This window comes from Cricetulus griseus, chromosome 8 (genome assembly GCF_003668045.3).
Source record: "Cricetulus griseus strain 17A/GY chromosome 8, alternate assembly CriGri-PICRH-1.0, whole genome shotgun sequence".
NCBI lineage: Eukaryota > Metazoa > Chordata > Mammalia > Rodentia > Cricetidae > Cricetulus > Cricetulus griseus.
In genome coordinates, this window is record NC_048601.1 from 49297356 (window position 1) to 49323588 (window position 26233).

The window sequence follows — 26233 nt, forward strand, 5'->3', positions numbered from 1 at the left end:
CAGGCTGGCTTCAAAACTTAGAAAGCCCACCTGCCTCTGCCTCCAGAGTTCTTGGATTAAAGACATGAGCCCCCATGCCAGGGGAGAAATGGCAATTTCATATAACATTATGATGCTGGTAATGATTGCCAGCCCATATTATATTTTTATATTAAATACTTTTTCTCTCCTATGGGCCCGCACGTGCTGTAGCAGTGTTCTAAGGAGTATCTCAGTTCCATCACATGATTAGTGTGTCTGATTCTGATGCCTGAGACAGACTGCATTCAGGGCATATGCAGCAGTGGTACTCACCACATGATTGCTTCAAAATTTGAAAAGACATGAAAATAAAAATTCAAAAGCAAAGGAAAAGATAATCCCAGCAAAAAAAAAGTTATTGTAGTTAGACATTAAAGCCATCCTAAAGTTTCCTGAGGCCCTGCAATGAGCCCACAATAGTCTCACTAAAATATCCTTTAAGAAAGAAAGGAGTCTAAAAGCAGCCTTACCTCTTCATTTAAGATAGTAGAAAAAATCTGCAAGGTTTTTGAAGAAGCAGACACCTGTGCCCGCTGCTTAACTACTTCAGAAGGAACTCGAATCAAGCAGGCAACCTAAAATAGATAAACTTAATTATATCTGAAAAGTTGCTGTTGCAAAATTGACATCTTTTCATAAGCAAAACTAATAATGCAAACATCATCTTTAGGTTTAGTGTGAGGTGCCAAAAAGTCTTTTATTAACCTAAAATCCTTGAACCTTTGAGAATACACAGTGGCATCAGCACCAAAACCCTCCTCTGAGTGACAGCTACTCACCTTCAGACACCACATTGCATGCATATGTGCACACCACTCAGTGGCAGGAAGAAAACTCCGTTCTCATGAATCCCCAACTCACAGAACAGTATTCACACACAATCAACTTTTTAACCTGTTCTGCCAAGGAACATACCAGAACAACCTTTGATGGACTAGAAGTAACACACCAGCAGAGGCGAGGCTGACTGTAAGCTGGAATCCCTCTTCCTTCCCACCTCACACCAGTCTCCACCAACTCTCACACAAGCCTGGCACCTAGGACTTCCCACCACACAGCTGAAGAATCATCCCAGAACCACCATTCCAGCCGACACTGGTCCTTACTAGCCATACTCACACCTGGCTAAGTCAACAAGCAACTCTTAAATTGCCTTCAGTGACATGAAGGCTGGCAGCCTACTTTTGGAAATAGAAGACTAATTGTTCAAACCAGAAGGCAGGAGTGGGGATGGGTACTCAGGCGCAGGGAGGAAGACAAAAAGGGACCACTAAACTGTTCAAAGGGAAGGCCTGTGTTGAAGCCTTGACACAGCAGTATTCCAGATAGACAAATGCTTTCTTCATCTTGGACTGGTGTCCAATGCTTTATATGCTTGAAGACACTAAATATCAGCTTTTAGAATATGAATATATATATATACATATATACACATATATATATGCACATATATACATATATATATATGTGTGTGTGTGTGTGTGTGTGTGTGTGTGTGTGTGTGTGTGTGTGTGTATATGTAATGGGCGGTAAGAAATGCAGATACTCTTTCTTCAGTGACACATAACACCAGCTTCTGTGGTGGTTGGGAGAGGAGGATCCAACCAACATTCAAGACCTCCCTGAACAATTTAGCAAGACTGTACACCAAAAACTAAAGTAAGAAGGCTGAGGCCAGTTGTGCAGCCATTGCCTGGCATGTATGAGGCCCTGGGTTCAGTCTCTAGTACCACAAGATAAACCATGCTGCAAAACAGAACTATTCTCATTATGTAGTCCAGGCTGACCTTCAACCCATAAGCCTCGTACCTCAACCTCTGAAATGTTAGGATCACAGGCACACATGTAATAACATGCCTGGTCAAAGCTCGCCTCTTTTCCTTTAAAATATAGTATTTTTATCAATTCTTTGAAAGTTCCATGCATGTATACATTGTATCTTTAAGAATGTATACAATGAAATACGATTATCTACCCCCAACATAATCCCCTCCCAACCTTATGTCCTGTCCTCTTTTAAAAAAATAATCCATAAGTCTAGTTAGTGCTGCCTATATTGTACAGGTGTGGAGTTAGCCACTGGAGTATGTTGGACCTAACAGGGGCTGTACTCCTAAAAAAAGCTGGCTTCCCCCCCCTCCGTCCCATCTCTCACTCCTCCCTCCTAAATACACACACACACACACACACACACACACACACACACACACACACACACACTCACATAAAAGTGTTTCCTTGGAGTTACCCTAAACAGGGCATAATGCTTCTCCAAAAGCCATAGCTTGTCCAAATAAAAGCCCAGTGTCAGGTATGGATACCTCCCCTTGAGTAGTTATGAGAGGTATCCTGGAGACCCCCAAGACAATACAGGCTATTGTCACTGCTCTTGGTTGCTCAGCAGAACTTAATGGTAAAACCCTATCACTGAAGACAATACACACTTGGGTCACAGGATGTGGAGAACTCAAGTTGGTGCTAACAGGGTGTATTCTTCCTGCTGGCTAGGCTTCATAGAGCCAAAGATGCTATGGAAGCTGCTGGGGGAGAACTGTTATCAGCAGCCTCATTCAGCCCAGGCTTACCCTTTTCAAAGCATATTCTTCTAATTTCTAATCACAGATTCTAATCTAACCTGGATATAACAAAAGGGATTCTGTTCTTTCCAAAATTAAGTGGCTCTAAGAGTTACAAAACTTTTGATGTCAAAAACATTAGTGGCAAACGTTTTAGATTCTGCAAGCTTCATGGTCTCTGTTACAGTGGTTCAACCACACTGTTTTTAGTACTAAGAAGTCATAAACAATGACATGCAAAAAACCAGTTTGTGCATGTTCTAATAAAACTTATTTATTAATGCAGGCAGCAGTTTGCTCTAGTTATAAACGGTGGCAAGTAAATCCTTCTTTGGTACTGCCCTTAGCCTAGCACAGATGGGTGCCTCAGCACTCCAAGATGCAAGGACAAAGGGGACATGATGCATCCCTATGTGCTTTGGAGTCAGCTGGCATGGACAATAATTTCTGAAGTTCAAAGCATTGATGCTTTTTGTTGACACACAACAATAGATATGATTCTAATGAAGGATTCACTACCTCAAATCACATCTCTCCAAAAATTGAAATTTATGAAACAATAAAATTTAATTTCCATTTGTTCACATCAAGCATTGGAATCCCACAATACCAAAAAATGTCTGCAGACATTCCCTTGTGCTGTTGGCTATAACAGTATGATATGGCAACCTCCTTTGTTAGGGAGGCTTGGGACACATATGTCTAGCAAAGGTCAGGACCATTACATCCAAGTGGGCCAATATTCTGTTACCCTGGTAACAGCAAGACAGTTGACAACTAGGAGAAAAGTGGGATCATATATGAAGAGATAGAGGCTATGACAGGATGCCAGTTCCATCCATCATGGGACCATTCCTGTACCAAATGACCCCAAGCCCATGATGTCTACAAAGGGGCTTCAGATCACTACTGGGATCCTGTGAGTGACCTCTTAAGCATTTTCCTGACCACTCTCAGCTTCACTCTGTTCCTGTTTCACTTTTATTTTCTGACTAATGAATAAACGTATAAATTTATACAACTGTATGTATATAAGTGTGGTTTTCCTTAATCAATCTGAAGCAGAAGTTTTATGGTATCCATTAGATACTACTCTTATGTGTTGCGTGTGGTATGGCATGTACGTAGTATGTGTGTAATTATGGGCAAGCTCATGTGCCTATGGGTGTACACACAGAGGCCAGAGGAAGACACTGGATATCTTCTCTATTGTTTCACCTTACTTACTGTTTTATTGTTGGTCTTTTTCTTGTTGTTGAGACAGTCTTTCTCTTTCCCTCTCCCTGTCACTGAACCCAAAACTCACTGAATCAGCTAGGCATCCAAACAGAAATGCTCCTGTCTCTACCACCCTCCAACATTAGGGTTACTGCCATACTCCGCTGTATATGGCTTTTACATGGGCGTTGGGAATATGAACACAGATCCTCTTGCTTTCACAGGAATTTTCTTGCCTCCTGGCCTCTTATTCCATAATTTTTCTTTAGTTCCTCATTACTATACCTTCTCTATCACAAAAATGCCCTTCATTATTCTTAATTCCTAAATAAACACTACCTGACATTTTTCACTTACTCAATTTGCACGTGTGCATGTAAACAGCCACACAAGCACTTGTGCACAGTAGGCTTTCTCAGACTGTCAGCTCGCAAATCATGATATGGAAACTTATTATTATGGATGCTCAGCCTTATCTCATGTGTGTCCCAATAGCCCTTCTAACAATTTAACCTGTTTCTCTTTATGTTTTACCTCGGGGCTTTTTACTTTTCTTTCATTCTGTATGCTCTACTCCATGTTTGGTTGGCTGGCAGCAGCCTGGTTGGCTAGCCCCAGGCATCTCCCTCTCTTTTTTTCCTCATTCTCTCAAACCTAGATTCCTCCTCCTACTTATTCTCTCTGCCTGCTAGCCCCCTATCCCTCTATTGCCTAGCTATTGGCCATTCAGATTTCTATTAGACCAATCAGGTGCCTTAGGCAGGCAAAGCAACACATCTTTATATCATTAAACAAATGCAACATAAACAAATATAACATACCTTTACATAGTTAAAGTAATATTCCACAACATTTGTGTGCATGTGCATGTGCATGTGCATGCTGAGGCCTGAGGTCTACACCCCCTCCCTTCCTCAAATGCTTACCACCTTTATATTTTGAGACAGGTTCTCTCATGGAACCTGAAGCTTGTCATTTCAGCTATGCTGGCTGGATGGCCAGTGAATCCCATGTAGCTATGTATGGCTTTTTACATGGGTGCTGGGGATTTGAACTCAGATCCTCTTGCTTTCACAGCAATCACTCTGACGCACTAAGCCACCTCCCCAGTCCTACTTACTAACTTACACAGTAAAATTTTTAAAAATTCTGCTGACCCATAAGCACCTTGAGAGTGAGAAAAATATATATCAACCTCACTAACCAACTGAAAAAGAAAACTCTATTATAGATATTTTTGTATTGTTGTATGTAGAAAGAAAATTAAACTACCAAGAAGGAAGAAAAACACCAAAAAGTTATGCATTTCCATGCAAATATCTTACTGACATTCCCTTATTTGTAATCATCTTTATAGGAAATGTCCATACATATTTTGATTAAAAGACTAAAAAAATATATAGTAGGATTACAGGGTTTTTTCTGCTTATTTATATTTTCTAAATTCTTTGCAATTGCCATGTGTGAGTTCCATGAACCAAAAACTTTATGTGAGGGGGAAATAAAATGAAGGGGCCAAATTAAAATACACTTGTAGATGCAGGACCAATGCAACTTTGACAATGTCTGTTCCTAAGTTAGCGATGATTTACAACAGAGAAGCTCAGACAGCTTCCCAGAGGCTTGGAATCGCATACAATTTGTTTCTTTGGGTAAGAGTGTAAACTTTCAGAAACCCACCAAAAACCGAGATGCAAAATTAAGTCCACTGACACCGACAGAAACCTAAAGGCAAGCTCCCAACATCTACAGCTCACCAAAGAATGAAAACACATAAATAAATGAAAGAGAAAGGAAAGGGCACACTAATGCCTTGTGCTTTCCTATTCAGGAGGTCAACAATGAAATACGACCCCAATATGGCAGGAAAATAGGAGCTGTCCACTTCTGAGGTTTAGCATAAATATTTATGGAACTTCATGCTTCATAACCCTTCATGCTCTTAGATTACATTTTTATTTCTTAAAAATACAGAAACGAAGAAAAACTTGGAAAAGGTTCTCAGATGAAAAGCACTCTCAGCCATTGCCTGGTACAAAGGCCCCAGCATGGCGTGTGACGTCTATGGTTCAGCAGTTCAGACCCAAGTCAGTCTACAAAGAAATGCCTCGTGTCTCCCCTCCCGCTCCCACGTGCCTTCCATTTGCTTTTCTGATTTTTCTTCATTTTGAATGTGAGCAACAACAGAGCACAGCACAAGAACAAAGCAGGTCTGAGTGCTGCAGGTCTGTGACAGGAAATGCAAGAAACTCTGTCCGTCCCCAGGTCTCCTGGAACATCTGCCCTGGGGCACACCCTCACCTCACACATGTGGGATGAAGCCAGGACATGGGGATGGTGACATCTTCATCAAACCCCAGAATGCTTCATGTGTTACAGTTCTATCAAAACGGCTTTCCATCAAGAAAATTCATATGGAGCTGAGCAATTCTAAAACTCAGGGATGGGGGTGGGGGGGGATTCAAGAGTAAAGGCCAGTATAGCCTACAAGAGACGAGGAGACAGACAGACGGACAGACAGGCAGGCAGGCAGGCAGGCAGGCATGTGCACTCATCTTTTATCAACCCTAAAATAGAAAACAAAATGCTGGGCTCATAAGAATTCATACCAGAAGTATGACAAAACTTATGGTTAAATTTTGGTTAAATAGTGACACAGCTACCAAGAGTTTTCTTTCCTGGAAACAAAAAACTTACTGTTACAGGGGGCAGCCCAACCATCTATTAAATACAACACAAAACTGAAAACCTACAAATGATAAATGTATGAAAGCGAATTAATTGTAGTGACTTAGCATCACAGTAAGAAAACAAATTGCTGCCAAGCCTGGTGTCCTGAGTTCCATCACACTGTGGAGGAGAGAACTAAACCACTAAGTTGTCTTCTGACCTTCACATGCACACCATGGCATGTGTGAGAGAGTATGCATGTACACGCACATGCACACACACACACACACACACACACACACACACACACACACACACACACACACACACACACACGAGGGAGGGTAGGGGATGCTGGTAAAATCTCTGGCTCTTCCTTGCCACAGCCAGGTCCACACCTTCAACATAACCTGCCAGGGTTTCACAACTGCCCTCTGTCCTCTCACTGTGGACACTCCAGTTTCACACAGGGAAGCTGGTATCATCTTCATTAAAAGTTTGTCATGCACACAAGCATTCAAGGGACTCAGCTAAATTTAAATTAGCAAATTCCTCATATTTCAAAAGATAACTCAATAATACACTCAACAGAAACCTAAGAATATGCTGCATAAAGCCAACTGGAGATTGATTATAACAGAAGAAAACTCAAGTGCTGGGCTTTATAAAACAAACTCATGGCAGATGGCTACAAGTATATTTTTGAAAAGCAGTTTACTTGAATCTTATGCTACTTTCTTTTTCTAATTCCTCAAATTCATTTTAGAAAGCAGGCTTCAATTAATACCTAACTTATCTTTCTATGCCACCATTTAAAACTAAGAAAACGGCTAAAACTCCACTGTTCATTTGTGCATCAAGCCTGCCATCTTCTGGTTACATATGGAACTGTTCCTGTTGATGAATAGCAATTTGAAAATCTTTCCTATTGAGACAGTTTCCAAACCTTACTTCATTAAGTGGCTTCCCCTCACTTACATAACCACCCTATAGGCACCATAAGAAAAAATTTAAATCTCTGCAGGTACTGGGCTCTCTTGAGAAAACCAACACTACCCCTAGTAAGAGCAGACTGCAGCTAAGTGAGCAGTCTCCTCAACAGAAATCATTATATTATCCTATAGGCCTTGGATAGCAAGGGCCTCCCACTTCTGGACTTCTCCATCACAGAGCTGAGTCATGATTCAGTGGAAGCCCTAATCATCAAGCTGTAGATTCTTCTTAACAAATAAACCTGAAGGTGGAACACAATATAACAGTAACTGCGTTCATATAATATACCATCATACACTTAATGGTAAATTACTTTGGCACGAATTATAGGAAGGGACCTCCCGGGCTAAAGCAAAGATGCCAGGCAGCGTGCTTTCTGCAGCACACAAGTACCACTTGCATCTCTTGGCTTGTGGCTCCTCCCTCCACCTTTAAACCATCAGCTTGGAATCTTCAGGTCTCCTGGGTCTGGTTGCTTCCCTTCCCTCTTGGTGTAAGGATGCTGGGATTATAGTGAACCCACTTGACAATCCAAGAAACCCTAGCTCTCAAGATCCCTAATCCTATCTACCAAGCCTCTTTCGCAAAGTAACAGTCTCAGGTTTCATGAATCAGAGGGGGGGGGCACTATGTTCTCTAAAACAGAAACAGTAAGTTCTAGAACATGGTTTTCTTATTTTAAGAAACTCAACGATCTGCATTTTTGCCTAAGCTGATTTTAATTTTTATTTAATATGTATGTCATATATTTACATCATTCCCCTCCTCCACCACCACCCCCCACTCCATCTCAAATTCATGGCTCTTTTTCTTTGCTTTGGAAGTTTGTTGGTTTGTTTTGCGTGTGTGTGTGTGTGTGTGTGTGTGTGTGTGTGTGTGTGTGTGTGTGTGTGTATGCACGCACGCACGCACGCACGCGCGTGCACATGTGTAGAGCTAACCTATTAGGAGGCTCATCCCTGAAAACACTGATTCTCCCTCTCTGCAGTCATTGGTTGCCTGTAGTTCTTTGTCTAGGAGTGGGGACCCATGACATTTCCCCATCCACGTTAGCATGTCAACTGGTTGAGGCAGCCACACTGCTGAGATTTTATGGGTAGATTCTTCCCTGTCATGTCTAGAAGACAAAACTGCACTGCAGATTTTCTGGTCCTCTGGCTCTTACAATCTTTCCACCCCATCTTCCACTATGTTCCCTGAGTGTAATGGTTGTGTTGCGGCTATCAGTTGGGGCTGGGCATTCCACAGTCAGTTGTCCTCAGCATTGTGACTAGATTTCTATTTCTGTAATTGTCTCTGCTTTAAGAAAAAAAAAAAGCAGCAGCTCCTTTGATGAGGAGTGAGAGCTACATTACCCGTGAGTATAAGGATAAGAAGTTAGCATGCAGATATGAATTAAACAAGCTGGAGAGTGGCAGTAGTGAATTCTCTTCTAAGATGCACGGCCTCACCAGCCTTGGCCAGCTGGGTTTCCAGAACCAGGCTTGATTTCTCTCCTGTTACCTGGACCTTAAGTCCAATTAGACAGCTGTGGGTTACTACCACGATTAGAGATAGCATGTCATGTGGGTCACTGTTGCAGCTCATATGCATCGCAGCTGTGTAAGATTCCTTAATCCTTCCTTCCCTTGGTAGCTTGAATATCACCTTCCAGTACTATGGTACTCAAAGCGGAGGCACTTAGTACTACCCAGAGCAATTCCTCTAAGTCCTGTGTCTGAAGTGCATGTTGTCTTTTAGCAACTGTCCTACCTTCAACTTCTGGGAGACAAACAAGGACAAGTGTGATACCCTACATTGTTGAGGAGTTCTTTGGACTCTCCTGATCAACAACTCAAAAGGTTTCTCATGAACTGGTACAGTTTTTGTTTAGACAGTCTATGACTCTTGTAGGGATGTTGTCACCCAAATGGCATAACTTCATATAAACCACACACATACACACACACACAATTTTAGGTAAATATAAAATAATGATTCCCTATGTCCTTTTCAAAGACCCTTAGTGTTATTTTTCTCTCCTTCCTAGGGTTCATCTAGTTATTTTCACTGGAGAACATTTCTGCAGAACTGGTAGGTTGGGGATGGGGTGCTGCCTTGACCTCTTACACTGGTTATTTTTAATGAAACCTGGGCATGTGGATCTTTGGTTGTACATCTGATGTGGATACAACAGACTGGGCCCCAGCTCTAGCTGTAGGTCCCAGGCTAGGTATGAGTATTGGATAAGGTGCAGGTGGGCTAGGGTCAGGCAGACTTACCAGGCTGGACCACAGTACAGGATGTATGAACAGGGCTGGGCAAGGGGGCCGGATGTGGTACAGGAGGGACAAGGTCAGGTGGACACAGAGGACTGGGCTAGCATATAGTATAAACATCCTGGGCCAAGCCTGGAGTTTGCAGATGGTACAGGCAGGGTTCATCAGACTGGACTGGTACATGGGATGTATAAACAGGAATAAGGTTAGGCCTAAAGGATGGAGAGGGTGCAAGTGGGCTAGAGAGGCAGGCAGACTCACCAGGCTGAGCCCAGGTATAGACTGTGCAGGGTGTGCTGGCCCTGGAGGCTAAACAATGGCACAAGCAAGATAAGGTCAGATGGACACCTGATTACCTACGTCCTGTACTTTCTCATCTCCACTTCTGTCATTTTTATAGATAAGATAAAAAAGCAGAAATCCCTACAGAGGTGCTCCTGGCAATGCACAGAAACGCTGGCCCCATTAATCATCCTCCATGGTGTTTTATTGTCCACACGTAGCTAAGAAATCTTCAGCAAGTCACTCAATTTTCTTGGGTTTAATTTTTCTGTATTCTTGTATCAAAACTGTAAAAATGTGTCACACAGCAATTTATGTGGCATGGAAGCAGAAATAACATTTATTGTGCTCTGTGTGAGATGCAAGGCCAGGCGCTGTGACAGTGCTGCATTATTTCATCCCTGTAAGAACACACAAGCCTGCTTGTCCCGGTGGAAAGGGCAGCAGCTCATGAAACAGTGCATGAGTGGGAGCACAATGCGTACACACGCCCACACACACACACGCACGCACACGTACACACAAAGGAGGTGTGAATATGTGCAAAAGTCACAGTTCTGATTCCCATCTATAATTTGAAAATAGATGATCCACATCACACGTCCTCAAAATAGTCCCTGACCGTTCAGGAAATGAGCCCAACCATTTATTTTATATGCTCCTCAGAAAAACAGGACTAATAGTTCTTATTCTGCTTCCTAGCACCTGTTATGGTACCATACATATGGAGAATACACAAATACTGGAGCTCAAACAGACCAAGGCAAATTAGTAACCAAGGCACTTCCATTACCTTTCCAAGAACTATATTCTAACCAACCAGAAGGCCAGCAGATGCCAGGTCTTGGTAAGTATTAGAGGGAAAAGCCACTGTCACAAGCCAGTATTGTCTCTAAAAAAGGAGTTTGCTTCTTACAAACCTCGGCTCACACAAAAGTAGCTAAACCTAACTTCTTTTAATGCTGCTGCCCTTAGAGAGAAGGACTCAGTTTTCCTACACACAACATAATGGCAGTGACTGGCCACATTACACTCTCACAGTCCCAAATAGTTCCGTCAATTTCATCATAATATATGAACATCATGTTGTTACTATAAAGCTCAACTTAATTGTCTTCTCTAATCCGACACTGTTCTAAAGCTCAAAGTTAACACAGCTTCCCTTCCCTCTTATATTTACGAAAGATGTTGTGTGAATCACAGATCAATGCTGTCAGAAAATGCATACTCTATTAGACAAGTGAGAGTCTACAGGATGCAAAGCCTGCAAGGGTCAGAGGGATAAGAGCAAGAATCCTTCATCAGATCCCTCAAGATCCTCAGTACACTCAGGTCTCATCTGTGCATAACCACAGGTTATGTCTCTATGTGTACGTGGTGCCAAGTCCTGACTGTCCCCTCCCGCTTCTTGCCTGTGTGCTGTGTGCCTGAAGTGCCTGAGACAGCTGAAAAGACTGGGGTGGTATGGACTGCACTGAATCAGTGACCTGTGCTGGAGAATTCACCAGCAGGCACTCAGCACACATCAGTCAACACACTGAAGAGGTATTGTTTAGAAGCTCTTCTAGAAAGCATTCCTTTCTCTGCTGATTCCTCTTTGGCCTCTCTGGAGCTCATTGTCTTCCTCCATAGACCCCTTCACTCCCCCAGTCTGGGTGACCTCTGGGGTTACCATGCTCTCCTCACCACACAGCTGCCAGACAGTGATCTGGAGGACACAACTAGGATCACTGTCGCTCCTCCGTGTAGAATGTCAAAGAATGAAAGTCAAGCTCCTCACCAGACCTGGCAGATCCTCTAGCCTGTAGTCCCTCCTCACCTAGATGGCCCCATCACACTGCACTCCAACCATCAGGAACGTGAAAGTGCACGGCAAGAGCCCTCCTGTTTTTTACTCAACAAACTAGCACATTGTATAATGCAAGCTAATAAAATTGAGTTGGCTTTCCTGTTAAATGAGACCTTAGCTGCTCTTGACACACACACACACACACACAAAAAAAAAAAAAAAAAAAAAAAAAAAAACAGTAACAATGTAAGGTGAGAGCTACGTTTACTTGTTTCGCTATGATGACTATTTTACTATCTATGACTATTCCATAACATCAATGTATATATCTTAAGTACATACATTAAAATCTACAAAGAAGTTAGGAGCAGGGGAGAGGGCTCAGTGGATAAAGCACTTGCTGTGCAAGGGTAAGGACTGGAGTTCAGATCCCCAGAACCCACATAAAATCTGAGAAGGCATGGTGGCTGCCTATCATCTCAACATTCAGGAATCAGAGACGGGGATCCCAGGGGCACACTGGCTAGCTGAACTAGCAGAATCAGTGAGCTCTGTGCTCAGCAAGAAGCCCTCCCTCAATGACAATGTGGAGGGCTATAGAGAAGAGAAAACACCCAATGCCAACTTCAGGTCTCCACATGCATGCATTCACACACTAGGGCTCACATGTGTGCCCTCAAGCATGCATACACACACACACACACACACACACACACACACACACACACACACACACACACACACACCACATGCCCACAAAGTAAATTAGTTAAATCCATCAGACTCAAAAATTAAGCATTCTATGAGACCCTTTCTAAATCAACATCCATCATTCAGTTCAATCCAGACAAAACCATCTACACCTTCCTTCCCTTGCGCTCTCATCCTACCACAGACTGTCTTTTCTTAAAACTCCTGGACCACTTGAAGGTATTGTGTGTCTCCTGCCCATTTTATGTCCCTCTCCTTCACCCTAGACATGGGACACTCAGATCTAAATCTATAATGTTAGGCAAGGACAGCAAAGGGGGAGGAAACTAAGATGAGTGCAACAACAGTCAATAAACAAACAAACACATGGTCTAAGAAAGGACAGAGAGCCCCTTTAAAAGCTATAAAAGGTAACAGAGATGAGCTACTTTTACTCCACAACTTTTTAAATAATTCTATAGTTTAGAGATGCTAAAAGCCGGGTGGTGGTGGCACACACTTTTAATGCCAGCACTCTAGTTCCATCCAGGAAACCCAACATCTCTGGCCCCCAGGGCATTGTATGAATGTAGTACACAGCCATACATACACATAAAAAACTCACACACAAAATAATAGAATTAAGTTACATTTTAAAAAATAGAATTGCTAAGAAGAAATAAAAGTCTGCCTACTTCATATACATAATGCACCATTTGAAAAATGAGTCCCCAGGCACACAGAAGCAGGGTGAAGGCATCCTTGAGCATAGGCATGTGTTCACATTCATCAAAGAGAAATAGCACTTGTTTGATTTCAGAGAGGTAAGGCAGGTAGCAATTCTGTTTTAGCTTCTAGTTGTATAAATCTGCAGGTATAGATCACATTTCCACCTATTCATGTGCAACTATAAGCATCTCCCCCTGCTGCATCATGGTGAGTTCCTTCTGAGCCAATCACTACACATGTAGGTAAAACACTCTTACACAGTCAGGTGTTGGTGGTGCATGCCTTTAATCCCAGCACTAGGGAGGCAGAGAGAGGCAGATCTCTGTGAGTTCGAGGCCAGCCTAGTCTACAGAATGAGTTCCAGGACAAGCTCCAAAACAATACAGAGAAACCCTGTCTCGAAAAACCAAAAACCAAACCAAAACAAAAAACAACCATTCTTACATATGAAGTAAAATAAATCTTTGAAAAATTTAAGTTTTTAACTTTTCTTCTATTATCTTGCTCAATGTTTCTTCTTATAGTTTTATTTTTCTATTTACTTATTTGTTTACTTACTTACTATTTATTTTTGAGGCAGGGTCTCCCTAAGTAACCCTGGCAGGCCTTCAGCTCACAGAGATCCACCTCCCACTGTCTCCCGTGTGCTGGGATTAAAGGTGTGTGCCACCACACTGAGTGGTTCTTAAAGGTCATAATGAACATCAAATATTCATTTTATTTCTATTTATGTGCTCCCACATATGCATGCACTCCGGTTCCCTCAAAGGCCAGAGGAGGGTATTAGATTCCCTGGAGCTGGAGTTACAGATGGTTATGAACAGCCTAATTTAGATGTTGGGAATGAAATACAAGTCCTCTACAAGAACAGCACGTGCTCATAACTGCTAAATCATCTCCTACTCATTTCTGATACTAACAGGATAAACAGAACAGCTTCCATCCATGCCACTATGGAAAACACAGCAAATCCCAGTGTGTGTTCTGAGCTTTATGTTTCAGAAATATACTTCAAGTCCTCTGCACACTTGGCCAAGCAGATGAGCTAGTGGAAGCTTAACTCCACTCTATCCGGTAAGAGCCTAAGTAGATTGGGACACAGCAGGTCCAGAAGTTTTAGCTGCCAGGGAAGGGAAGCCTTAATATAAAGTATCTTTAGCTACAAGACTCCCCAACAGCATGGGTCTTTAGAAGACTCGAATGCAACACTCACACAACATTCTTTTAAATAAAACCTTAGTCTATACATATGAGTATTGTTCCAACCTCAAAAATAGTCTGTGTATGTGTCAGTGAGTACCAGAGCCATCTGGGGCTTTTGTTTACCTTGCAGAGTCCCCACTACTGTCTCCAAAGACCTTCGTTTGTAACCTGCCACACGGGCAGCTGCTTCCATTGCAGGCAGTCCTTGGGTTGCATTTGGAAACGTACTTTAGAAGCTAATCGAATGACATGTACAAAACAAGATCTAATTTATCTCCTGGTTGTTTCGTCTTAATCAGGAATGGGTCTGAAAAGGACAATCAACCAGCATCCATGTGGAGGACCTCTGTGTCACTGTGCATACATTTAATTCACAGTGGAATCCTTTTGTATATAAAGAACCTTCAATGTTCTTCCATTTCTAAAAGTAACAGGAACCAGGCTCCAAGAAGCATAAGATTCAAGAAAAGCAAATCTGAAAACCATTAAACAGCATTGCCACTGCTAGAATACAGTGCCCACACCATTAAGGGAAAGCTGTCGTGCCTTGGACCTCATTATAGATTCTGCTTCTCACAGGGCTTGTTCTGTGTGTGATGAAAACTGGGCTAGGAAATAATTGAGGTAGGGATTTAGAGATTTGGTACAGCAAACTTCCTAATAAAAATGGCACAAATGGGACTCTTCTTGCTGTGGTTATATATTAAATCTTATTTGATCGATTTCTCTGTATTCCAAATTGTAAGCAGAAGGCAGACGGTTGTGATTAAAGTCATATTGATTCATCATTAACATTTAATCAAGCTGCTGCTATAGCCACAGGGAATGCTTATTACTGTAGCAGTGTTCTTTTCTTTCCAAGTTGCCTTTATTGTAGCCACAACAAAGAAGCTGTGGATATGTTCAATAGCAACAAAATTCTAAGGAATCTGTCTGCAGCATACATGACGAGGCTGGACGAAAGCAAAGGTGCTTCCTTGTACTGCCACCCTGAGCTATTCCTTTTTATCTAGGCTGCTGCAGCTCTGAGCAATGACTGCTAAGAATGACTGTCTATTCCTTTTATTTTACATATGAAATTGCATTTCCCCTCCGTCCACTTGTTTGTTTCTCTTATTTCTAGCACATTTACATGAAACTGAAACCCAAAGTTTGTGTTCTATTAAATGGAAACAAGATGCTAAAACAGGAAGGAAGCAATATGTATACTTGTTAAATAATTTGACAAAACTGATTCTGAACTTCAGGGAGGTTTTCCAACTAAGTTCCAAGACTACTAGCACTTCAGGATAGTACTTCTGTAACTCCAGAAGTCTGGCAATAAAATTCTTATTTTTTTCATAAGAAATTCAAACATGTAGGAAATAAACTGTCCCCTTCAACTTCTGCATCCTTCTCAACAAGTCCCCCTCCTAACTTCAGGTCTTTTTAATAATCCACTAAGTCACAAATGTGAGACCACCCACCAGTGCCACACCCTCAAAAGAGGGCAGATCTCACTCCCCAGCAACTAGCAAATAGCCCTTCAGAAAGGTCAGGGCCTGGACATTATCTATGCCATCTAAAATTTAGCAAACTTTTCAATGAAATAAATGAGTTTTACTGTCACATTTCTTATTATTTTTATTTATGTGTCTTGTGCAAGTTTTTGCAGGAGAAGGAAGATGCCACAGAGGGCAAAGGTATCAGATCCCTATTCCTGAAGTTACAGCAGGTTGTGAGGTGCCTGATGTAGGTGCTGGGAATCGAACTCAGGTCCTCGAAGAGCAGGACATGCACTTAACCACTGAGCTATGTCTTAACCATACTCTCAATAAAGGAGCTTTAAATCAACTAAAAATCCACATAGAGAAATGTTTCATGCCCCAAACCCTCAATACATGTACCCCGGCTAGTCAGTTTTCCTCCTACCCTCCTCTGGGAGTCATGAAGGAACCCCTAAGAGAAGTAGTGACTATGCATATCCTAGTGCTGTGTCCTTACTCTAACAGCTGTTTGGTTCCCAATTCTAAGGAATTAGGAATGGCCCTCCATGTCCAACACTATGCACAAGCAAATTATATTTAAAAGCTCCAATTCATAAATATAAGAATTACAGATCTCAGAAGCATCAGACCATATAAGAGTTTCTACAGATATGGGCTTTGAAGGTTGCCTCTGCTCTTGGCTTGTCTTGCCTTGCTCTCTGCTACCTGGTTGCCATGGGCTCCTGCCACTGTCAACCGAGCTGTCCTGCCATTTCTTCATCACCATGACAGACTGAAACTTTCTAAAACCATGAATATGGTGGCCATAGCAACACAGCAGTAACTAATACACATCTCTATAAAATCTTTCCATAAGCTCAAATAAGTGTGGCAACTGAAGAATGTCTAGGAACAAGACTTCAGACAACAAAGGTCTCACGCTTGAAATCTTCTTGCTTCAGTAACATTAGGAAATACAGGTCAAATGCACAACTTATGAAACTGTATTTGGAGCTGAACAATACAACAGAAAATTACAGAATAACAGCAAGGCTAGGGTGTAGCTTAGTGGTAGGGCACTAGTTCATACATACAGGACTCTGGATTCATGCTGAGGTGGAAAGCAAAATAATGGAGGAGGAACTGGGGAGAACATTCAGAGACTTACTTGCCCCACAAGCATGAGGACCTGAGTTTGAACCCCAGCACCCATGTAGAATGCCAAGCCCAGTGTTTCAGAGGTGGAGACACCCAGATCTCTGAATATCACTGACCAGACAGCCTAGCCTGACAAAGCCCAGGTCCCAGTGAGAGACTCTGTCTTCCAAAACAGAAGGGCATCTCAAGGGTCATGACGCAAGGTAGACCTGTGGTCTCCACACATATGATCATACTTGCCAGCACATGCACCACCATCCACACACACACATACACAAAATAATAAAGAAAATAGGCAATAGCTAATGTAGAAACAATCCTAAATGCACTTAAACCTTCACACACAATTTTCATCTTTTAAAATATTCAAAATTAACAGCATATAATGAGGTCTACTGTCAAAACATAATGAGAATTGATTTAAGCCTAGAACAAAAGGTTAGGTTTTTTAATTAAGTGTAGATTGATTTTAAAATAATAAATTGTTAAAATGACAAAACTTCCTAAATTAATTTATAGAATCAAATGTAATACCTCTCTGTTTTCTTAAGGAAATGTACGAGTTGATTCTGAAATTCACACGGAAATACAAGGGATCCAGGACTGGAGAGATGGCTCAGTACTTGAGTGTTTGATGTACAATCATGAGGAGCAGATTTTGGAAGGGCTAAGAGACCTGCTCCAGTCCCTACCCAGGGTCCTAAATGCTTCTTTGAAGCAACGTGTGTGTGTGTGTGTGTGTGTGTGTGTGTGTGTGTGTGTGTGTGTGTGTGTGTGTGTGTGTGTGTGTGTGTGTGTGTAAAAGATTTCTATAGTAACTTTATACACAATCTAAGGGTCATACTCTTTATTTCATGTGCTCTTTAATGCTCTGTTTCTACTCTAATAATCCTGTCCACTTTTAACTTCTCTATCCTTCTACTTCTAGTCTCTTCTATTCCAAAAACTCTTCACCTTCAGGAGCCTTGAAGTGACAAAGAATTTTCTCTCATTGGTCCAAAGCACATTCCTAGAGCAAGTGATAAGGAGCTGAGCCATTTACCGTGGCAACACAAGGCCATAGGAGCAAAACCATGTCCAGACAGGGAGAGCACAGTGCCCAATGACAACTTTAAGACACAGATGTATTGTTAGCAGACCGGCAAGTGAAGAACAGGCATGCTTTAATGTTAATATGAGGTTAGTGTGCAACAGTACTTTCCTATCTGCTGGCAGAGTGAATTCAGGATACTGTTGTCTTCTATCTCTCTAAGACTTACGGCTCAACATCTTTAGACATGTTGTAATTTTTGTCCTTGGTCATCTGTGAATGTCTCAAATGAAGTCTCTTTGCCTGGACACTAACACTGACCTACTGTCTGCCAAGGAAGATAATTGCAGGAAGGCAGACTTCTAAGTTTATACAAAGACTGGTTGAGAGAGTAAGGGTATTTACTGTGATTACTTTCTTGCCAGAATCACGAATAGTTGGGGGGAGTCATCCAAACATATCAATGCATAGGGAAAATGTGCCCAGTAATTGATGAATCACACCATAGAAAGGGAGCACTACAGCTTCGCAAAGAATGTACAGTAAGGATAGTAACTATTTATAAAGCAAGTACTCACCCCACCCTGCATGTGGCCCTTCTTCATCAGAATGATCCTGGTGGGTGAGCATCATGAGTTTGTCAGCTGAACTCTCACTGCATAATTCTGTGGTCCATGGCAAGAGTTGAAATCCCAGCACCCACAAAACAAACCAGCTCTGAGAGACCCAATGCCCTCTTTTGGCTTCCATATCCACAAGTGCCTGCACATGCACAGATGCAGGCACACACGCACATACACACACACACACACACACACACACACACACACACACACAGATGTGCCAGGTGTGGTGGTGAATGCCTTTAATCTCAGCACTTGAAAGCAATTTGAAGCCAGCCTGGTCTACATAGTACATATCAAGTTCCAGGTTAATCAGAGCTACATAGTGGACTCTGTCTCAAAAATAAATAAAATAAAGAGAGAGAAAAAGAGAAAAAGGATGGAAGAAAGAATGAGAAAAGAAGGACCAGAGCAGTACCAGAAAAGAAAGCAGTTGGAGAAGTCTCAATGAGTCCCTGACTTACTACAGGCTACAGTGCTCAAACCATGCAGCACTAGTGCAAGGACACACACAGAGATGGCCAGAGCTCAGAATCCAGAAATAAATCTCACCTTGATGGACAATTAGCTGTTGATAAGAACTCCTGGGCCACTCAGTGTAGAGCATGAGTCTTTCCAATAAAGGTATTAGAAAACTTGATATTGCATCCCAAAGAATGAAGTTAGGGGCCAGTGAGATAGCTCAGCAGGTGGTTATGCTTGCTGTGTATTCTAGCTTGGTTTCTGTTGTGACAAAAACCAACTTGGGAAAGAAAGTATTATTTCATGTTACAGAGGAGCTAAGGCAGGAACTCCAGGCAGAAACCTGGAAGCAGAAGCCATGGAGGTATGCTATTTACTGGCTTGCTCCCAAGCTCACATCCTAAAACTGCCAACCCACCTTCCTAGGGATAGTATGTCCTACAGTGGGATGGGACTTCTTTCGTCAATTAGTGATCAAGAAAATGTCCCACAGACACACCCGGCACAACAATCTAAAGGAGGCCATTCTTCAACTGGGGTTCTTCCTAGCCGTGTCAAGTTGACAACCAAGATTAGCCATCACATCACACATCCTTGGCTACCAAAGTTGGATCTTCAGACATCTCTGACCTCCCCACATACGTATGGTGGCACCTGCACTCACATGCACACACACAATAAAAATAAACTAAAAAAAGAATAAAGTTAGACCACAAGCCCATACTATATATAAAACTCAACTCATAATGTAGCAAAGACCCAAGTAGAAGAGTTAAGACTATAAAATGTGTATAAGAAAACACAAGTGTATCTTTATGAGCTCAGATTAGGCAATGGTTTCTTTCTTGTATTTAAAAAATTATATTTCATTTTACATATCAACCTCAGCTCTCCCTCTACTCCCACCCCCTACCCACTCCTCATAGGGGGTAAGGCCTTCCTTGGGGAATCAACAAAGTCTGGCATACCAAGCTCCTCCCTGCTGTATGAAGGCTGAGCAAGGTATCCCACCACAGGGAATGGGCTCTAAGAAGCCAGTTCATGCCCCCTGGGATATGTCCTGGTGCCACTGCCAGCTGCCCCCCCAACAGATTAAGTCACATAACTGTCACCCGAATTCAGAGGGTCTAGTTCAATCCCATCAGGTTTTTCAGCTGTCAGTCCAGAGTCCATGAGCTCTCACTAGCTCAGGTCAGCTGTCTCTGTGGTTTTCCCCATCATGCTCTTGACCCCTCTGGTTCATATGATCCCTTTTGCCTCTCTTCAACCGAACTCCAGGAGCTCAGCCCAGTGCTTGCCTGTGGATCTCTGCATCTGTTTCCATCAGTTACTGGATGTAGGTTCTATGTTGACAATTAGGGTAGCCATGAATCTGATTAAAGGGGAAGGCCTGTTCAGACACCCTCTCCACTGTTTCTAGGAGTCTTAGCTGGGGTCATCCTTGTGGATTCCTGAGAATTTCTCTAGCACCAGGATTCTCCCTAACCCCATAATGGCTCCCTCTATCAAGATATCTTTTTCATTGCTCTTCACCTCTACCCCTCCCCCAAACTCTGGTCTTCTTGATCCCTCATGTTCCCATCCCCCACCCCTTCCCTTCTACACCCCCTCCCGCTCTCAGGAGATTTTAACTATTTTCCCTTCCTGGGGCCCTCCACGTGTGTCCCTCTTAGGGCCCCCCTTTTTACCTAGCTTCTCTGGGTTGTGGGTTATAGCCTGGTTATCCTTTGCTTTACATCTACTATCCATTTATGAGTGAACACATACTGTGCTTGTCTTACTGGGTTACCTCACTCAGGTTTTTTTTTTTTTTTTTTCCTAGTTCCTTCCATTTGCCTGCAAATTTCAAGATGCCATTTTTTTTTTTTAACCACTGAGTAATACTTCACTGTGTAAATGTACCACATTTTCTTTATCCACTCTTTGGTTGAGGGGCATCTAGGTTGTTTCCAAGTTCTGGCTACTACAAATAATGCTGCTATGAACACAGTTGAGCAAATATCCTTGTGATACGATCCTCTGGGTCTATACCCAAGGGTGGCATTGCTGGGTCTTGGGGTAGATTGATTCCCAATTCTCTGTGAAACCATCATACTGATTTCCAAAGTGGGTCTACAAGTTGGCACTCCCACCAGCAGTGGAGGAGTGTTCCCCTTTCTCCACATCCTATCCAGCATAAACTATTATCAGTGTTTTTCTCTTAGCCATTCTGATAGGTATAAGATGGTATCTCAGTCATTTTGAGTTGCATTTCCCTGATGACTAAGGATGTTGAGCAATTCCTTAAATGTCTTTTGGCCATTTGAGTTTCTTTAGTTGAGAATTCTCTGTTTAGATCTGTACTCCATTTTTAATTGGATTATTCAGTATTTTAGTGTCTAGTTTCTTGAGTTCTTTATATATTTTGAAGATCAGCCCTCTGTCTGATGTGGGGTTGGTGAAGATCTTTTCCCATTCTGTAGGCTGTGTTTTATTTTATTGACTGTATCCTTTTAGGCAATGGTTTCTTAACAATGATGCCAAATCACAGAACTTACATTTGACCCTAGCACCCTCACCACAGAGCCACACACACTTGATCCTACAACCTTCACCACAGAAACACACACACACACACACACACACACACACACACACACACACACACACACACACACACACACACACACACGCTCCCCTAGAGCCCTGTGGTGGTTTGAAAGAAAATGGCTTTCAAAGGGAACAGCACTACTGAGAGGTGTGGCTTTGTTGGAGTAGGTATGGCCTTGTTGAAGGAAGTGTGTCACCGTGAAGGTGAACTTTGAGATCTCATGTATGTTCAAGCTTCACTCAGTGTGATACAGTCCACTTCCTGTTGCCTGCAAGATGTAGGACTCTCAGCTCCGTCGCCAGCACCATGTCTGCCTGCACACCATGTCCCACCATGATGATAATGGACTGAACCTCCGAACTGTAAGCCACCACCTCAATTAAATGTTTTCCTTTATAAGAGTTGCTGTGGTCACGGTGTCTCTTCACAGTAATAGAAATCCTCATCCTCACTATGACAAGCCCTTGCCACAGATACAAACAACTTGACTCAGAATCTAGAAAAGCTGAAGGAAAAGAGATGGAAGTTGGAGAAGCCATGAGCCAGAGGTCAACACAATAAGCCAACAGGCAGTGACACAAAGGGCAAAATGTCTGCCATGGTGGCTGCCCCCACACTCCACTTCTTTTCATAACTACAGCTGCTACTTCACTCTCCCTTAATTTCTCTGTGACTGTCTGAAACAATGCTGTAGAAGCCATTCTGGGAAAAGGAGTTCCAACTCAGCTATACTAAGACAAATAACATCAACCAAACTTATATTGACATCTTCTTCCATCTCTTTAATTCTATCTGTATAATGACATTTTAGGGCTGCCTCTTACAATAATATACAATGGACTTTTCTTACATCATAAGACTAGCTTTTAACTGTCACATTTAATCCACTCATATTTATTGGGACTTTTACCACTTTCATAATTTAAAAAACAAAACAAAACACAGTGGAGGCTAGGGAGACAACTCAAGCATAAGGGTCTAGCATCAACATAAAAAGCTGGGTGCAATGCATACACTATGAGCTCAGTACTGCTAGGGATGAAAACAGGAGAATGGCTGGGGCTTGAAGGCCACAAGCCTAGCTCCAGCTTCAGTGAAAGGCCCTGTCTCAAGGGATAGAGCAGGACCTAACATCGTCCCCTCCTGGTGCTGCATACAAAGGCACAGGTCCACATGCACACTGGTGTATACACAGCACACACACCTAAATGCACACATACACACAAAAAGAACTGTAAAGTCTGGTGTGGTGGCACATACCTGTAATTTCTGTGCTCAAGAGGCTGAGGCAGAAGGATTACAAGTTCAAAACTCAAAGGGGGTGGGGGGGACTTTAAATTAAATAAAATTGACTGTAAGTACATTTAAGGAAATAAATATGTGTACTCTGTTATAGGCATTGTACGGTAGAATCTGATACAGTGAGACAGAGTTTGTCTGGCTTTTTAAAAGCCTCGAAATTTTATTCTCAGCACCAAAATAAATAAACAACATTATATAATACATATGGTTTTTTTAAAACATTGCATTTAAAGATACATACAGTTTTTAGATTTTTAACCATCAGTTAAAAGAAATCTAAATTTTAAAAATGAAACAATTACCTGCACCAACAAACACAGGCATAATTTGCATTTCTGAAATATTTTATCATGTAGCCTTTTGCTTACCACTTCTCCCGCAGAGGCGGCCAGCATGTGCTTCACCGGCCTGAAGTGTGATGCTGAGTCAGTGTGCAGCAAATATTTCACGTATTCATAGGTGAGAAAAAACATAGCAGCTGAAATGAAAAAGTCTCTTTTAAGTGTAAATAAATATCTTACCTACTAAGGAATGTCTCTCAAAAGCTGTGACAATAATAATTAAATTATGAGATAAGGATTGGCAAGTGCATGCCTTGTCCCACCCTCTTACAGAACATATCAAATCTGAACTACATTATTGACCTTGGACTTGAAGAAATGCAGAAGACATAATCCCTGTCTAAAGTACACTCAACAGGCAGCCTGGCACTGCCATGCTTCATTTCCTAGCAAACTTCTTAGAAAGGGCTATGGCCTTCACAGACCCAAAATAGCAACACATTCAGTCATAAAAACAAGCAGCTGCTGAGCTAGCTATATGTAGGTTAAGACCATAAACACAAACCTTAAGTGAAATGTCGATTCAACAATGTTTACTTCAGATTATGCAAAATCACTATGCTAGTTTTCACTACTTCAAATCATCTTTATAAAACACAGAAACAATCAACTACCTCATTAAAAATGGAAGTCCGTGCCAGGCTTGGTAGTGCACACCTTTAATCCCAGCACACTGGAGACATGGCAGACTGATCTCTGAGTCTGAAGTCAATCTAGTCTACATAGGATAACCATGTTACATAGTGAGACTAAGGAGGAAAAAAAAAAAAAAAGGAAATCAGGAGAAAGCTACCTCTACTGCTGCCATCAGAGTTGCACACCAGGCTTTAAAACTTTCTGTGTATGATCAATCAAGAGATTTATTTTTACCTCTTCCATAAGGGATAAGGCACAGAGGATAAATGGACAACGAATTCATCTTCTAAGGACACTAGAGCTAAACACTCGGGAAAACAACCCGACTAGGAAAACCATTCCCAAAAGTCAACCAGTATGTAAAGGCCCTCGGGCTGTTCACACACGAGTAATTACAGACACAACAGCCGTACACAGCTGTACCTGCTCTATTCCTACAAGTGGCTCCTCACACTGTTTCCCCCACTTTGCCCCATCCATTGCATGTGCAGGTGTAAGGGCTCTACTGCATTCAGCTGTACGTTCTGCAGGTGCATACACCCCCAAAGCCCCGCCCACACCCCAGGAGAAAGGAGGAAGCTAAAGGCTCCTAGGTTCCATCATCAAGTACCTTAAGACTGTCATTTAGAGATACTTTTGTGACATAGAAATGTAAGTTCCAGCCCCTGCCAAACAAGTAGCATCCAAAAAGGCTCTGGGGTTGTAAGTGACGACACAGTGCAACTTTAAAAGAAGCTCTGAGCAAAGACGGGAAGAGGAGCTGAGCTGGCCATGCCCCCACCCCACAAGAACAAAACCCTGGACTGGTGCTTCCTCTATTATGTTCCTGTCTAAAAAGGAATGGGGCTCTTTAAAAGACTCCCTTCTCCCTTTCTGTCCCTCACTGTGCTGGCTCTGTTCTCAAAAATGTCCACAGCCATCAACGGGAACAGTGGATTCTGCACTCAGGCTAGACAGAGCCTTAACCAGTAACAAAAGGAAAACGTTTCCACAAAGGAAGTCTGACTCATCCAAATCTACAGAAAGCCACATTTCTTGAAGGCTTTGCTTTGACTTTGTCTGTGCGCTTTATGGTATAAAAGGGAAAAATTTTGAACACGGCCTTCCCAGAGACAGACAGATACACAAACACCCATGTGTCCATGCCCATGCACACACAAGCACACACATTCAAAATCAAATGCCTTGGAGAAGAACATAAAACAGTCCTGTGTGCTTAGCCACAGCATCGTGTACCACATGCACGACCTGTGATGCCACACCCTTACTGCAAAAGAAAAGAGAGAGTGAACCACAAAAGCCACAAGAACTGGTGACCAAAAGCCATGAGCAGAACATATTCCTCTGCAGATCGCCTCCTCAAAGGTCCTCAGACTTATCTACAGAGGAGGGTCGCCTTGGCGTTGTAAACCACCAGTGTCCTGGACACACCTGAGACTAGTTACACCCCAATCCCTGCAGATGGGCCACTGGCATCTGTGTGGTTTTACACTCCTTGTGGATCAGGTCTACTTAGGACAACCCTGTATCTTTGTCCATACTGAGAAACATGCATTATACAGTGGGGATTCAACAATAGCTCATTGGCTAATATTCAAAGAGTTAAGACAGACTAAGAGTTAAGGGTAACCATGAGAGACTCCCAAGAGATGGGGAAGAAAGTGAAGTTGGCAACAAAAGGATGGAAAGACTATATTTTCTCTGCGCTACAAATCTTTATGTGAAGGCTATGTCTAAAGACTGGGCACATGAGCATCAGGTTAACATACTCATTCATTATCCTGGAAAAAGAGAAAATGGACCCCAAGATTTAAGAAGCCCCTAGAGCCCTAATTTTGTGGGTGCAGGCTGTGTATCATGTGTGCTAGGTGGCTCACTTTTCTTGTGAGCATTAAAAACATCCACCAGGGACTGGGAGATAGGAAGTGGACACAGCTCAGAAGAACACTGTCTGCTCAGCATGTGCAAGGTCCTAGATACAATCCAAAAGAAAAATACAGCACCCTTTAGTAAGCAATTACAGTCAGGTAAGTGACTGAAAATAGATATACTCAGAAGCAGATTAAATAAAAAAACATCATCCTAATTATCAAAGGAAAATACCAAGTCACAACCACTTTAAGACCCAAACAACAGGCATTGGCAGGAGAGTATCCAGGACAACCCAGCCAAGCACAGTACTCATCTAAGAGCGAC

At 42.3% G+C, this 26233-nt stretch overlaps 1 protein-coding gene across 4 annotated transcripts in view; it reads right to left on the minus strand.

Annotated features, from left to right (window-relative positions):
• Nucleotides 1-26233, minus strand: part of Slc25a26 (solute carrier family 25 member 26) — a 101719-nt gene that overhangs the window by 68453 nt on the left and 7033 nt on the right. For 3 of the 4 annotated variants that reach the window (XM_027428930.2, XM_027428929.2, XM_027428932.2), the window contains 2 exons: nt 23429-23538; nt 492-596 (listed from right to left, as the gene is read on the minus strand). In XM_027428930.2, coding sequence (XP_027284731.1) covers nt 492-596; nt 23429-23538 — 215 coding nt within the window. The remainder of the gene's footprint in view (nt 1-491; nt 597-23428; nt 23539-26233) is intronic. The other variant, XM_027428931.2, reaches the window with a different exon arrangement.